The sequence below is a fragment of the Peromyscus maniculatus genome, chromosome 1 (assembly GCF_049852395.1).
Source record: "Peromyscus maniculatus bairdii isolate BWxNUB_F1_BW_parent chromosome 1, HU_Pman_BW_mat_3.1, whole genome shotgun sequence".
Lineage (NCBI taxonomy): Eukaryota > Metazoa > Chordata > Mammalia > Rodentia > Cricetidae > Peromyscus > Peromyscus maniculatus.
This window is the reverse complement of record NC_134852.1, coordinates 4,094,927-4,110,840: the sequence shown is the minus strand read 5'-3', so window position 1 is coordinate 4,110,840 and position 15,914 is coordinate 4,094,927. Positions and strand designations below refer to the sequence as shown.

The following is a 15,914-nucleotide window of genomic DNA, read 5'->3' as shown; positions in this document are numbered from 1 at the left end:
AAAGACAACACAATCCAGATTCTCTATGTAATATCCATCTTTATGTGGTTTATTTTTATACTACCTTTACTGTCTCTTAAAGACTTTATTTATTTACTTATTTTTTTTAGCAGTGTTAAATCACTGAGAAGGTTTTGTTTTTATTTTGGAAAGGAAATTTTCTTAGAGAGTGTATGGCCGGAAGCTGCTCACTTAAGCAGCTGGCGGTCCTCCAGGCTCTTGAGACGCTTCTTCCGGGGCTGCACAAAGTTATCATCTGAGTCATCACTGAACTTAATATCTTCTGGTTTGTTCCTTAATTCTAGTTTTGGAAATCTTTTTTCTGGATAAAGGTTCTTAAAAAGTTCTTCAAAATAGCTTTCAAGTTTTATACCAGCATTAGCTACTTCCGAATCAGGCTCATTGAATTCAGCACATTTCTGAAAGATCAATCTGAAATCAGCTACAAAAATCTTCAGGCTTTGTATACATGCAATAATCCTCCTGAAGTCTTTTCTTGATGGTTGACAAGTCCATTGGGTTTTTAATTATTTTATAATAATCAGGCACAGTTAGAGGAACAGGGTCTTGGAAAGCCAGGCTCATTTCATGGCAGTAAAGAAACAGAAGCAGGTGTTCACATTTCCTTTTATCTATTGGCGTTAATTTAGTAAGGCCTTCGGTTTTCCTTTTTTCTGAGTTGTGACTGGGAGCATCACAATCATATTCAACTTCTGGCTTAGATAAGTCTCGGCAGAAAGTACAAATCCATTCTCCACTCAGGAAATTTGTCAATGTGGGCACGTGACAAGTGAGGTGGAATACATTAGGACACTTTTCACAGCAAAGGAGTTCCCCTCCATTTTGACAAACTGCACACCAGTCTTCATTGGGGTCATCCTCCTTCCTTTTCTCCCCGACATGCACAGGGGACTTCTGGGAGGCATCCAGGCACTCAGGCTTTCCATTTGAGGAATTTTCCTGATGAAGTCCAGGTTGATCTCCTGTGCTATCAGGAGCATCAGATCTTAACATAGCTTCCTCAGAAACAGAGCTCTGATTACTGTTTAAGAGGAAGGAAGTAAATATACTTCTTGGATAGTTAGTATTTTGAGTTCTAGATTCTTCATCCGATTCTTGTTTTACTATAACAACAGGAAAATCATAATTTTCAGGTGGTCCACTGTTTTCTTGTTTTATTCGGATTGGCTCCAACATGACTACTGGGACTTTGTGTGTAGAATCAGCTCCTGCTGGTTTGCTGGAAGAGCCAGAGCTTCCTCGGCTCCCGACACTGGAGGCACTAGGTGAACATATTGGGGGATGGACACTAGTCATAGTAAAAGTCCTGCAAGGCACTGATGAATTTGGTGACTGCACTGTTCTGTTTGATGGAGGTCTTGGCTGGCCATGATCTACACTTGTATCTTTCCTTGCAATATTGTCCAACATGATAGTACTTGAACAATCAATATCTGGAAGAGATGGAAGGGTGTAAGACCCTCCCACTGGCGCGCTCAGATCAATCATGGGTGAATTATAAGCTTTTCCATCGTATCCTGCTGCACTTGTGATTGTGGGACTGGAAGGAGTGGAGGAAGAGCTGCTGGCAGTTGTGGGCGGAGCCTGTCCACTGCTGATCTGCCACTGTTTTATGGCCTGTTGAGCAAAAAAAGCCATCTGCAGGGGGTTGGGTTTTATTATCTGTCGTGGCACATTCTGGTTTGGTGGATATCTCAGCTGTTGAGGATAAGGAGGGAGAACTGGTCCATTGGGTTTAGGACTGTGGTTCTGGAAGTTTATTAACGTGGTGGCGGATGCTGTTGCTGCATATGCTTCAGTCATAACTGAGCTAGGCTGATCTGTGTTGGGAACTTGGATAACTGGTTGGAAGGTAAACCACCTGGTGACTGGGAACTCTGTTCCATGACAGGATTCTGCTTAGGAATTTGTGGCTGGCTCTCTTTATCTTCGATTACTAAAGAACCCAAGTTGATAATATTTTGGGCCCAGAAACTAGGATCACAGTGAAACTGGATGGTATTGTTGGTCACAGGAGAAGCATCACACCTTGCACGAAGAAGGTGCCATAACTGATATGTAATCAGCCGCTGGCTGTAAAGCAATGCTGTACTGCTGCCACTGGAAACTGCCCATTTAGAAAAATGCATGACGTGCTCTAACTGCTTGGAAAGCCCAGCCACTTCCTGCTGTTGTTGCATAAGTTTCATTCTATGGTCCTTTTCAAGACTCTCAAGCTGGTGCAGCAGGACTTTCCCTTTCTTGTTTATCTCTACCATCAACGTAAAGATGGCAACTTTAATATCCTGTTCCACCTGCTTTTGGTTTTGATTTACTTCAATTATTCTGTTTTGGATCTGATTTCCTGTATACTTTATATTGTGGTGATATTTTATTTGTACTGAAATGTTATTTTAATTTTATGTTAATAAATAAAGTTGCCCTGGGGTCAGAGCTATTAGAGCCATAGTAAGAGCGTGGTGGTTAGAAGAGCTAGGTAGATTTCTGTGTGTTCAGGGATACAGCCAGTATTGGAGACATACGCCTTTAAGACCTGGAGGGCGGTACTTACAGGCAGTGATGAGGCAGTCATGTGGTTGGGTTTACAACCAATGAGAAGGCAGAACAGAAAGATTATTTAAACAGGGACACAGGAAGTACCTCCCTCTCTCGGGGAAGCTAGGAGCACTGCAGGAGGTAAGATTTTATCTCTGAGCTCTGACCTCTCGGCTTTCTCTTTTACATTGGCTCTGTGTTTCTTATTTTAAAAAGACGATTGGTTACATCTACATCTGGCGCCCAACGTGACAAGAATCCATTAAAAACTGCTTGGGGCCGGCTCCCTAGCCGGAGCAGCCGGCTCCCTAGCCCCGGCCCAGGTCTGGGCTCAGGCTGGACTGTGAGCTGCTTGCTTAAAGCCAGTGCTACAAACAGCTCAGGCCTGCCCTGCTAAACAGGGCCCCTGGCTGTAAAGCCAAGCCTTGACTCGGCTCAAGAGGGAACAAGTGGCTGGCTTTAAGCTTTAGCCGGCTACCCCTCCACTTTCACTTTCACTTTCGCTTTCGCTTTCGCTTTCGCTTTCTCTCTGTCTCTCTGTCTCTCTGTTTCTGTCTCTCTCTCTCTCTCTCTCTCTCTCTCTCTCTCTGGATTTACACCTAGGACTCTAGGTGGCTGTTTTGAAATTCGCTCGGATTTCTACTGTTCTACACAGATTTGGTAAGTCATAAAGGAAACTATTTAAAAGACAAATTTTTTCCACATTTAAAAAAATGGGTTTCCTGTGTACATTGGAAGAAAATTTGGTTTTGTTTGAAATTTTAGGCAGTCTGACAATGGAACAACTATATGAAAAGATTAGTATTATGGGAATTATGCAGTTAATCACCATGCTTATTCTCATTTTACTATTTAAAAAGATAGTCGATTTAAGTGCCAGGATAACAGCTTTAGAAAAACCTGTTAATTTTAACAGTGAAGTTGGTTCAAGTTTGGATCATAAGGTTACAGAAAGAAAGCCTGTTTTCACACAGTCATCCTTAATTTATCCTGTAACCGTACAGCAGATGCCTGATCAAATGGCTACACAAAATATCTGGGCTCCAATTGAACTGATGGATTTTAAAAGGTTTAAGGAGGCAATAGTATCTTATGGCATGCATTCCCCATATGTAAAGCAAATGTTAAACTCTTGGTCAACATATAATAGGATTATACCACAGGACTGGCGGGACCTTGCACAAGCTGTTCTGGAACCCAGCCAGAGAATTCAATTTCTAACGTGGTTTAAGGAGGAAGCTAGAAACGTAGAAACACAATGGAGGGATAAAGGAATACAAGTTTGTCAGGATCAGCTTATTGGAGAAGGCCAATATGCTTCAATACAAACACAATGTTTATATGATGTTCAAACCGTAATTTTATGTCGAATGGCAGCCTTGAATGCATGGGACAGAGTTGATGAACCAGGAAAAAAACCTGAGTCATTCACAAAGGTTATGCAAGGCCCAAAAGAATCTTTCACAGATTTTTTAGAAAGACTGGCTTCAGCAGTAAACAGAATGGTCTCAGGATCAGAAGCTAGTAAGGCAATAATTGAAGCTTTGGCATTTGAGAATGCGAATGCAGCATGCAAAAGAATAATCAGGCCGTTAAGGGCAAGATCTGCACCTTTGGAAGATTGGATTAGAGAAACAATTAATGTTGAGGTTGATGAGCATGATACGTGGGTAGGAGAAGTAATTTCAAAAGGTTTGAGGAGTGTTAGATGTTTTGGGTGTGGAAAGCAAGGACATTTTAAAAGGGACTGTAAACAGGTCATTCCTAGAAGCAATGTTTCTTCAAGGAACAATGGCAACAGAAGGCCCCTTCCTTCTGGAGTATGAAGAAGGTGTGGTAAGGGAAAACACTGGACCAACGAATGTAGATCAACAAAGGACAGACAGGGTAATCCTTTGTCTCAGTTTTCGGGAAACTCCCGGAGGGGCCTCATGCAGGCCCCCATAGCAAAACCAGTTCAAACCTTTCCTGCAGCTGTAGAGGAAATCCCTGCTCTGAGCGATTAAATAACCAAATGACTATTGGAATAAATCATGCTGGTCAGGATGATGAAACAGAGAGAATAGAAAATTCAGGAGAAAACATAAAGAAAATTTTTTGGCAAACTTCTATTAATGAACAGAGACCAAAATTAACGATAAAAATAAATGGTGTTTTGTTGTCTGGTCTGGTAGACACAGGTGCGGACATTACCATAATTGCACCAGAATTTTGGCATCCAGCTTGGCCTCTTCAGGAGGTAAACGTTCAACTGTTAGGAATTGGGACATTATCTGGAGTGAAACAGAGTGCAAGATGGCTGGAATGTATAGGTCCAGAAGGACAGAGAGGAAAATTAAAACCATATGTCGCTAACATTGCTATGAACCTGTGGGGTCGAGACTTGTTGCAACAATGGAATACTCAGATTAAAATCCCTCCAATCTCAGAAACAAATCATAAACTAGCACATGTTTCTGAGAGAAATATTAGAAGGCATTATTTTGAGTGGTCACCAGCCATCCATATTATACAAGAACAGGGCACAACAACTGGTAATCCTCCAAAAATACCAACAGCTCTACCTTTAAAATGGTTAACAGACAAGCCTGTATGGGTTCAGCAATGGCCTTTAACAACAGAGAAACTCCAGGCTTTAGAAGAGCTGGTAGAAGAACAGTTAAATGCTCAGCATATTGAACAGTCAACCAGCCCTTGGAATTCTCCTGTATTTGTTATTAAAAAAAAATCTGGTAAATGGAGAATGGTAACAGACCTTAGAGCAATTAACAAAGTAATTCAGCCAATGGGCTCTCTACAATCTGGAATTCCTTTGCCTACTCTGTTACCAAAAGGATGGCCTCTCATAGTTATTGATTTAAAAGACTGTTTCTTTTCAATACCCTTACAAGAAAAAGACAGAGAAAGATTTGCTTTCACAGTGCCTACTTATAATAATTCTCAACCGGTTAAAAGATTTCAATGGAGGGTCCTCCCACAGGGAATGTTAAATAGCCCAACTCTGTGCCAATATTTTGTACAACAGCCATTGGAAGTGATACGTAAAAAATTTCCTAAATCTATAATTTATCATTATATGGATGATATTTTACTAGCTGACTCAAATGCAGATACTTTAGAAAGAATGTTTGAAGAAGTAAAGAAAATTTTGCCTTGCTGGGATTACAAATTGCTCCTGAAAAAATACAAAGAGGAGATTCTATTAATTATTTAGGATATAAAATAGAGCTACAAAAAATTAGACCCCAAAAGGTGCAAATTAGGAGAGATAGACTACAGACTCTTAATGACTTTCAAAGATTATTTGGAGATATTTCTCATCTACGAACTATTGTTGGGGTAAAAAATGATGAACTGACTAATTTGTTCAAAACCTTAGAAGGTGACAAGGACTTAAATAGTCCAAGAGAATTATCACCTGAAGCTGAGAAAGAATTGGCCTTGGTAGAAAAGAAAGTACATGAAGGGCACGTGGATCGTATTGATCCAAAGCTGGATTGCATTTTGGTTATTTTACCTTCTAGGCATTCCCCTACTGGAATATTAATGCAGAGGGAAGATATTATATTGGAATGGATATTTTTACCAAATAAACCAAATAAAAAATTAAAAACTTATGGGGAAAAAATCTCTGACTTGATTTGGAAAGGAAAATTGAGACTTCGTCAGTTAGCAGGAATAGACCCAGCAGAAATTGTCGTACCTTTAACTAAGGAGGACATTGAAAAATTATGGACAGAAAGTGAACCTTGGCAAAGAGCTTGCAGTAATTTTTTGGGAGAAATTAACAGCAAATATCCCAAAAGCAACAGAATTGATTTTATAAAGAGAGCTGATTGGATCTTGCCTCGAATTGTACGGCAAAAACCCATATCTGGAGTTCGTACATTTTATACAGATGCCAACAAACAAGGAAAGGCAGGTTACAAATCAGAAAATTTAAGTAAAGTGGTACAAAGTCCTTATAATTCAGTGCAAAAATCAGAATTGTATGCTATTCTGTTGGTATTAATGGATTTTTCAGAACCTCTCAACATAGTAACTGACTCTCAGTATGCTGAAAGAGTGGTGTTACATATTGAGACTGCAGAATTTATCCCTGATGCTTCAGAATTAACTTCACTATTTATTCAATTACAAGATACAATCAGGAAAAGGAGTCATCCTTTATATATAACTCACATCCGATCTCATACTGGTCTGCCAGGCCCTCTAGCACAAGGCAATGATGAGATTGATAAATTATTGATAGGAAATGTGCTGGAGGCCTCAGACTTTCATAAAAAACATCACGTCAATAGTAAAGGTTTAAAAAAGGATTTTTCCATAACCTGGCAACAAGCCAAAGAAATAGTAAAGAAATGTCCTACTTGTTCTTTCTATAATCAAACGCCATTACCAGCAGGATGTAACCCAAAGGGTACTCAGAGGAATGAAATTTGGCAGATGGATGTGTTTCACTTTGCAGAATTTGGAAAATTGAAATATGTACACCACACCATTGATACTTATTCAGGATTTCAATGGGCAACTGCTTTGAGTTCTGAAAAAGCTGATTCTGTAATCACTCATTTGCTAGAAGTTATGGCCATCATGGGTATACCTGCACAAATTAAAACTGACAATGCTCCATCATATGTCTCTGTTAAAATGAAACAGTTTTTTGCTTATTACAATATAAAGCATATTACAGGTATACCACATAATCCTACAGGTCAAGCAGTTATAGAAAGGTCAAACAGAACTCTAAAGGATATGCTAAATAAACAGAAAGGAGTAACAAAAACCCCCAGAAATAGACTGCATAATGCTCTATTAACTTTGAATTTTCTGAATGCCAATGAGAAAGGAACAACAGCTGCAGAGAGACATTGGGTAATAGAAAAAACTACAGAATTAAATAAGCCTATATACTTTAAGGATGTGCTGACCTCAGAATGGAAGCCAGGGTATGTATTACGTTGGGGACGAGGTTTTGCTTTTGTTTCTACAGGAGAAGATAAGCTGTGGATACCATCAAAATTGATAAAGGTTCGATTTGAACAAGAGAAACCTCTTAATTAGAGGAGATGATAGTTCATCAACCAGCATGAACATCCAATTTAAACTAACTTGTACAGTAACACATGCCTTTTCATTTAATCAGATAATAACTTGCCAAAAAGGAACATCCCCAAAATTAGTCTTGGGGAAAGGTTTTTGTTTTTGTCTTTTAGGAGGATGAAGGTTAAGGAATCTGAAGAACACAAGACAAATGAGACAACTGAAGAAAAGGGACAAATCATCTATCCCAGGAAACAGAGTATATGGGAGTATATGGCATATGGGTATATATTATCTAAAAAATTTTATGTCTTCTTAAATGTTTGTTTCTGCTTTTCTCTAAAGATTTAACACTATTGGTTTTCTAATAGTCCCAGTTCAATTAAAATTTAAAGCTGACTTTGGAGTTGGAGAATGGCTCTCTCCTTCTTCAAACTCAAGCATGTTGTTAAAAGGAAAATGCAAACTCCCTGTATCATGCCAGAAAGAGCCATTTTCTGCTATGGGACAGGACAAAAGCCAAATTAATTAAGGGACTATTCTATTACTAATCTCAACTCTTTGATTCTCTTCTGATTCTTTAAACTTTTCTTAAAGTATAAATTTTATATCAAAATTTACAAGATTAATATATATATACATTTTAAACTTTGTTAAGATATGAATGGTCATATAGAGTACTAACTAATTCTAGAAAAAAGGCTTCAATTAGCTGCATATATATGTCTTTGTGTTCGAGTCTCTTATCAGTTTTCTGCAGGAAATCACGGCAAGGCCTAACATCAACTGAAGTCTCCGGAAAGAAGATGGGGCCCCACAACAACAACAACAACAACAATTCCACGTGGACAATAATAATATCACTAAACTGACAAACATCATCTACAGATCAGCTTTGAACTACAAGGTGCTCAGAGCAATTTTGAGATGACTAGCTGAGATGATCCAGTCTCAAAGACTACTTGAATAAGGACTTGAGATAAACCCTGAACTTTGGCTTTATACACAGACTGGATAATAATGAAGGATATAGTTACCTTTCCTAGAATTTGACAAGTAACCTAAATTTTTCTTTCAGGATAAAGATAACTTCGCCCATACCCAGCAGGAAGCAATTTTAAGAATGACGCCCACATTCCCAAAGAGGTGGTGTGGGGCGGGTGGTTTTTTTTTTTTTGGTTCTTTTAATGGGTTTTGGGTCTGGGATAATTTTCATTGTTTAGGGGGGTTGGTTACAAGTTGTTGTCAAGGGTTAGGAAAAAGGCTAAGCAAAGGAGATTAGATTTAAGGTTCTTATTTAAAAAAAAAAAAGAAAGAAAGAAAAGAAAAGAAAAGAAAAGAAAAGAAAAAGACAATTACTAGTTTTAAATACTTTACATTATTACCAACTATTAGGATATAAAGAAATGAAAGTAGTTAGACATTACAATAGAAATTGTAGTCATATTAGATATGTTTTAAAAATTGAGCAGATATATTTTAGACAGGTCATCTTCAAACCCTTCAGAGATCTAACGAATATGGCATTTAAAATATTTTAATAACTTAGAAATTTTTCTTTTTTGAGACATGTCGGCTCCTGGCAGTACCAATCTACTTCAGAGAAAATATGGGCATTGAAGAAACTGCATATGGAGTTAATTTTCATTGTGGCAAAAGTTAGCCACTGGACAACAAAGTATCCTCAAATCAACAGAAAAAATGGACAGACAGAACACGAAACAAAGGACTACCGATTCCTGCCAAAACAAGTGTGGTTATAGCTTTATCAGACGGCATCTTCTGAGGCCAGGACAATATGGCACCATCCCTGAAGTGGCCTTCACAATCTGGAAAAGGTACAGTGCCCTTTTCTTTGAAGGCAGCTGAACAGGCAGTGGGCCGATGGCTTCTGTTGTGCAATGGAACAGCAACTGAAAGCTCACGCCTCTCAATAGTAGACTGGCATTTAATAGAGGGATGTGGAGAAGGGGATGCTTAGATGAAGCCATATATACACAGCCAAGAAGAATGGACAGCTGAATTCAAAAACCATCAAAAATTTCCAGAATTTAAAATCCTGAATCATGACATGACACTAGTGGAATTCAGGTGTTTCTGGTACATGGACTGCTCTCACCCAAATGGAGGTTGAACTGTTGACCTTGTGTACAACCTACTTCACAAATGAGTCTGTCAGATACCATAAGCCTATAGGCTGAAGATGATGCCCCAACACTGTGGAGAAACCTCAGGTGACTGTCCAGGCAGCTGGCTGTTTCTGTCAACTCACAAAATTTTTGGAAGTTGCTTTTGTGCACTTCCTGTTTTTATTTTTGTTAGCTAATATTATTTCCTTCTTGGGTCTCTGAGGGAGTTGAAGATTAGTTAGTTATAGTTGAAGATTAATTAGGATAGAAAGTGAATTAGATACATTTTGGACTTACTAAAATAGGATAGATAAGGGAATTATTTTCTCTGATTTGTCAAATACAAATGGACTAGACATCGTTTAGGTATTTGTTAATTGTATATATTGTATATAGTTATTGTACTTTTGTATATAGTTTTTCTTTTGTTAGTTATAACCTTTTGCCTTTTTTCTTTTTATTAAAATAGAAAAGGGGAAATGTGGTGATATTTTATTTGTACTGAAATGTTATTTTAATTTTATGTTAATAAATAAAGTTGCCCTGGCGTCAGAGCTATTAGAGCCATAGTAAGAGCGTGGTGGTTAGAAGAGCTAGGTAGATTTCTGTGTGTTCAGGGATACAGCCAGTATTGGAGACATACGCCTTTAAGACCTGGAGGGCGGTACTTACAGGCAGTGATGAGGCAGTCATGTGGTTGGGTTTACAACCAATGAGAAGGCAGAACAGAAAGATTATTTAAACAGGGACACAGGAAGTACCTCCCTCTCTCGGGGAAGCTAGGAGCACTGCAGGAGGTAAGATTTTATCTCTGAGCTCTGACCTCTCGGCTTTTCTCTTTTACCTTGGCTCTGTGTTTCTTATTTTAATAATACGATTGGTTACATCTACATTATATATTTTGTTTTTTCCATCAGTTTGGTGGTTAGTGTATCTATGATCACTTTTTGATTCTGAAAAGCTTCTTCTATAAATTGATATTTATGCTCTTTGTGTTCTAGCAGCTGGCAGTCCTGACATGTCAGCTTGTCACATGTTTCACAGTAAAATTTCAATTGCTCCTTCTTATGGAATGGACAGAACACTGGTCGCTGACTGGTCACACCAACTGCCTCTGTCCTTGTAATAAAAAAAACTTTTTTGGGGGGGGACAGGTTTTTCTCTGTTATGTAGCTCTGGGGGTCCTGGAACTTGCTATGTAGATCAGGTTGCCTCTGCCTCCTAAGTGCTGAGATTAAAGGTGTGCATCAATCACCACACCCATCTCTGGAGATACTTCTTCTTTCTGCCGGACTGTGTGGTCTTTGGTGAACTTCACCCGCTGGTGAGCTCTAATACAAGTTTTGCAGAGCCATTCAACACACTCTATACAAAACCCATTGGCTTCTGCATTGTCTTCACAGCTTGTACATACCTGATTAGACTTCTCTACTGTACTACTGGGAACCTCAGTGGTGTCCTTCACAAAAAAGTTGTCTATGATGTGTCTTTCAGCACATTCTTGACTGCACACGGGGCATCGAATGACTCCAACTTGGGTAGCGAAGGGCGAAGGACCACCGGCCTGGGAGCCTGGGGCGGGGGCAGGGGCGGGCGCGGGATGAGGTAACGCTGGGGCGCGGGCAGGCAGCGCTGGCAGAAGGAGTGCAGGCAGGGCAGCAGCTTGGGTGGCCGGCTCTGGATGTTCTGGTAGCACAAGGCGCAAGTGTCCAACAGGTTGAGCTGGGCTGCCTAATCACCGCTCTCCGAGTCCGGACCCTGCCGGCTCTCTGCCTGGTTCTCTCCGCTTGGCGCCACTGCTGCGGGGCCCCAGGCCTGAGCCGCCACTGCAGCTGCCTTCTCCACAGCCATCTCCATTGTCCTGCGGCGGCCTCCGGGGAAGCGGGAGGGCGCACCTCCCTCCCCCCCCCCCCACGACCTCCGCCGCCTCCCGCTTCTCCTCGGAGTCCGCCAAGACTTTATTTTTAAAAATTATCTATTTGTTTATATAGCTGCATATGTTCCTGTTTCTCTCTTTCAAGCCTAAGTGCATTTTTTACACACATTGTAAACTATTAAAAACCTATTGCTTTAACTGCAGCATTCTAAGCCTGAAACAACTGCTGTGGCTGGTGGCTCCACCCACCTCAGCTTCCCAACACGTTGGTGTACATTTACTGACAGGTCTGGGAGTAGTCATCAACCCTCAGAAACAGTGGGTCTATGCTTCTATCAAAGCAGCGTGTAGCCAAGAAACTGCTTTGTATGTTGCATGGCTTACACAACCATCTGTGTACCTCGCTGGGAATAGGTCAAACCCACATGTTGTGAACCTGCAATAGAGTAGCTCAAGGCCGCATGTTGTGGTGTCTAGCCGCCCATATGAGACATGGAGCAGGAACCTGGTTTTGGTTCTGTTTAGAATTACTTATTAAATATTCTCTGGTATAAGGTAGAAACTCGAGCCATTGGGTGCCATTTGTACCTGAAGTTTTCTCCAGTCCTGCCTGGCCCACAGTCAGGACAAATTTCTTTCAATATATATGTGTGTGTGTGTATATATATATATTCATATTTATATATGATATATTACAAACTAATGTAATATATATCATATATGTATATGTATATATATATATATATCCCAAAGAGCTAGAAATTTAGTAAGAAAGGTAAAATGCACTCATGATAAGAAAATATCATAGTAAAAGAAGGCAGAAGTAAACAATAAAACTATTGAACATGAGAAAAATGGATAGCATGATTTTAGAACATGTATGTTTTTAAATTAGAAAAAGAATAGGATAAAAAGAAATAACATAACAAGATAAACATACTAAGACAAACTCAAATAATTTAAGAAAAAGAAAATTATATGAATAAAGCTAATAAATAGAATATGAATATATAAAGGTTTCAACTGTGTCAAAATTGATTCTTTTAAAATATCAAAGAAACAAAAAGGAAAAAGATGTGAAAAGATGACTAAGGAAACAAGGGGTGAGATACTACTAAACAATGCTCAAAGGAAAACACAGAATTCCATGCAAATGATATAAAAATAATACCAAAAGAGGATACTGTCTTTAACTTTATCTCATGAGCTAAACAGATGAAATAAATATTTCTTTAAAAATAAGTTTGCAAAAAATAGTAAGCTGATATAAATAAGAACATTTACCCAGATTAATTAAGATAAATTTTTCTCATTTTTTATTTTAAACATTAGATGAAATAAATATTTCTTTAAAAATAGGGTTATAAAAATAGTAAACTGTTATAAATATGAACATTTACCCAGATTAATTAAGATAATCTTTTTCTTTATTTTCCTTTTTTTATTTAAAAAAAATAATTTTACATATCAGCCACAGATTCCCCTGCTCTTCCTCCTCCCATCCTACCTCTGCCTTCCCCCCATTTCATCCCCCATTCCTATCTCCAAGGCAAAGATTCTCCTGGGGATTCAGCTCAGTCTGGTAGATTCAGTTGAGACAGGTCCTGGTCCCACTGCCTGGGGGCCTCCTAAATAGTTCAAGCTAATAGACTGTCTCACTTATCCAGAGGTCCTGATCCAGTTCCATGGGGGCTCCTCAGCTATTGGTTCACAGGTCATGTAAACCTGTTTCCACTAGTTTGGCTATTTGTCCCTGTGCTTTTTCTAATCTTGGTATCAATATCTCTTGCTCATATAATACCTCCTCTCTCTCACCCCTTGGAGCTCCTGGAGCTCCACCTGGGACTTGACTGTGGAAATCTGCATCTGCTTCCATAAGTCACTGGATGAGAATTCTGTCATGACAGTTAGAGTGTTCAGCCATCCCATCACCAGAGTAGGTCAGTTCAGGCATTCTCTCGACTATTGCCAGTAGTCTATTGTGGAGGTATCATTGTGGGTTTTTGGGGACCTCTCTAACACCTGGTTTCTTCCTATTCCCATGGGGTCTTCCTTTATCATGGTACCTCTTTCCTTTTTTCCCTCTCTGTTCTTGATCCAGCTGGGATCTCCCGCTCCCCCAAGCTCTCCTTCCCCCTACCCTTGCCCTTCATTACTTCCCCTCATGTCCAGTTTGCTCATGTAGATCTCATCCATTTCTCTGTTGTTGGGTGATCCCTGTGTCTTTCTTAGGGTCCTTTTTACTAGGTGGCCTCCCTGGAGTTGTGAGTTGCAGTCTGGTCATCCTTTACTTTACATTTAGTATTTGACTATGACTGAGTACATACCATGTTTGTCTTTCTGAGTCTGGGTTACCTTACTGCAGATGAATTTTTTCTAGATCCATCTGTTTGCCTGCAAACCTCATGATGCCATTGTTTTTCTCTGCTGAGTAGTATTCCATTGTGTATATGTGCCACAATTTATTTATCCATTCTTCAGTTGAAGGGCATCTAGGTTGTTTCCAGGTTTTGGCTATTACAAACAATGCTGATATGAACATAGCTGACCATGTGCCCTTGTGGTATGATTGAGCATTTCTTGGGTATATGCCCAAGAGTGCTATAGGTGGGTCTTAGGGAAGATTGATTCCCAATTTTCTAAGAAAGCACCATATTGTTTTCCAAAGTGGTTATACAATTTTGCATTCCCACCAACAGTGGAGGAGTGTTCCCCTTGTTCCCCATCCTCTTCAGCAAAGCTCTCTTCAGTGTTTTTGATCTTAGCCATTCTGATGGGTGTAAGGTGGTATCTCAGAGTTGTTTTGATTTGCATTTCCCTGATGATTAGGGATGTTGAGCAGTTCCTTAAATGTCTTTCAGCCATTTGAGCTTCCTCTGTTGAGAATTCTCTATTTAGCTCCATACTCCATTTCTTAATTGGACTGCTGGGCATTTTGATGTCTAATTTCTTGAATTCTTTATATATTTTGGAGATTAGTCTCTGTCAGATGTGGGGTTGGTGAAGATCTTTTCCCATTCTGTAGGCTGTTGCTTTGTCTTGTTGACCGTATTCTTTGCTCTACAAAAGCTTCTCAGTTTCAAGAGGTCCCATTTATTAATTGTTGCTCTCAGTGTTTGTGCTACTGGTGTTATATTTAGGAAGTGATCTCCTGTGCCAAGGAATTCAAGACTACTTTTTACTTTCTCCTCTATCAGGTTCACAGTAACTGGATTTATGTTGAGGTCTTTGATCTACTTGGACTTAAGTTATATCATGGTGACAGATATGGATATATTGCAGTCATCTACATGTTGACATCCAGTTATGCCAGCACCATTTGTTGAAGATGCTTTCTTTTTTTTACAAGGTACAGTTTTGGCTTCTTTGTCAAAAATTGTGTGTTCATAGTTGTGTGGATTAATGTCAGGGTCTTCAGTTCGGTTCCATTGGTCCACATGTTGGGTTTTATGCCAGTACCAAGCTGTTTTTTTATTACCTTAGCTCTAAAATAGAGCTTGAAGTCAGGGATCACGATGCCTCCAGAGGTCGTTTTATTGTACAGGATGCTTTTGACTATCCTGTGTTTTTTGTTTTTCCATATGAAGTTGAGTACTGTTCTTTCCAGGTTTGTGAAGAATTGTGTTGGAGTTTGATGGGGATTGCATTGAACCTGTAGATTGCTTTTGGTAAGATTGTTGTTTTTACTATGTTAATTCTGCTTGTCCAAGAGCATGGAAGATCTTTCCATTTTCTGACATCTTCAATTTCTTTTTTCGGGGACTTAATATTCTTGTCATACAGGTATTTTGCATGCTTCCTTAGAGTAACCCCAAGTTATTTTATATCATTTGTGGCTATTGTAAAGGATGATGTATCTCTGATTTCCTTCTCAGCCTGTTTGTCAATTGTATATAGGAGAGGTACTGATTTTTGGAGTTAATCTTGTATCCTGCTGCATTTCTGAAGGTGTTTATAAGCTGTGTGAGTTCCTTGGTTGAATTTTTGGGGTCACTTATGTATGCTACCATGTCATCTGCAAATAGCAAAAGCTTGAATTCTTCCTTTCCAATTTGTATGCCCTTGATCTCCTTATGTTGTCTTATTGCTCTGGCTAGAACTTCAAGTACTATATTGAATAAATATGGGGAGATCAAACAGCCTTGCCTTGTTCTTGATTTCAGTGGAATCACTTTCAGTTTCTCTCCATTTAATTTGATGTTGTCTTTTGGCTTGCTGTAAATTGCCTTTATTATATTTATATATGCCCCTGGATTCCTGATCTCTCCAAGACCTTTATCATGAAGGGGTGTTGGATTTTGTCAAATGCC

The 15,914-nt window shown here is 39.3% G+C and overlaps 1 protein-coding gene across 1 annotated transcript; it reads right to left on the bottom strand.

The window, feature by feature from the left end:
- Positions 1-125: 125 nt before the first annotated feature.
- LOC143272566 (transcription intermediary factor 1-alpha-like) lies at positions 126-11,585 on the bottom strand. The gene is given in 6 exon segments (XM_076568266.1): positions 126-449; positions 451-1,784; positions 1,787-2,380; positions 10,627-10,836; positions 10,989-11,288; positions 11,291-11,585. Coding segments are annotated over 6 exon segments (2,994 nt in total). The 3' UTR covers positions 126-188.
- Positions 11,586-15,914: the final 4,329 nt, after the last annotated feature.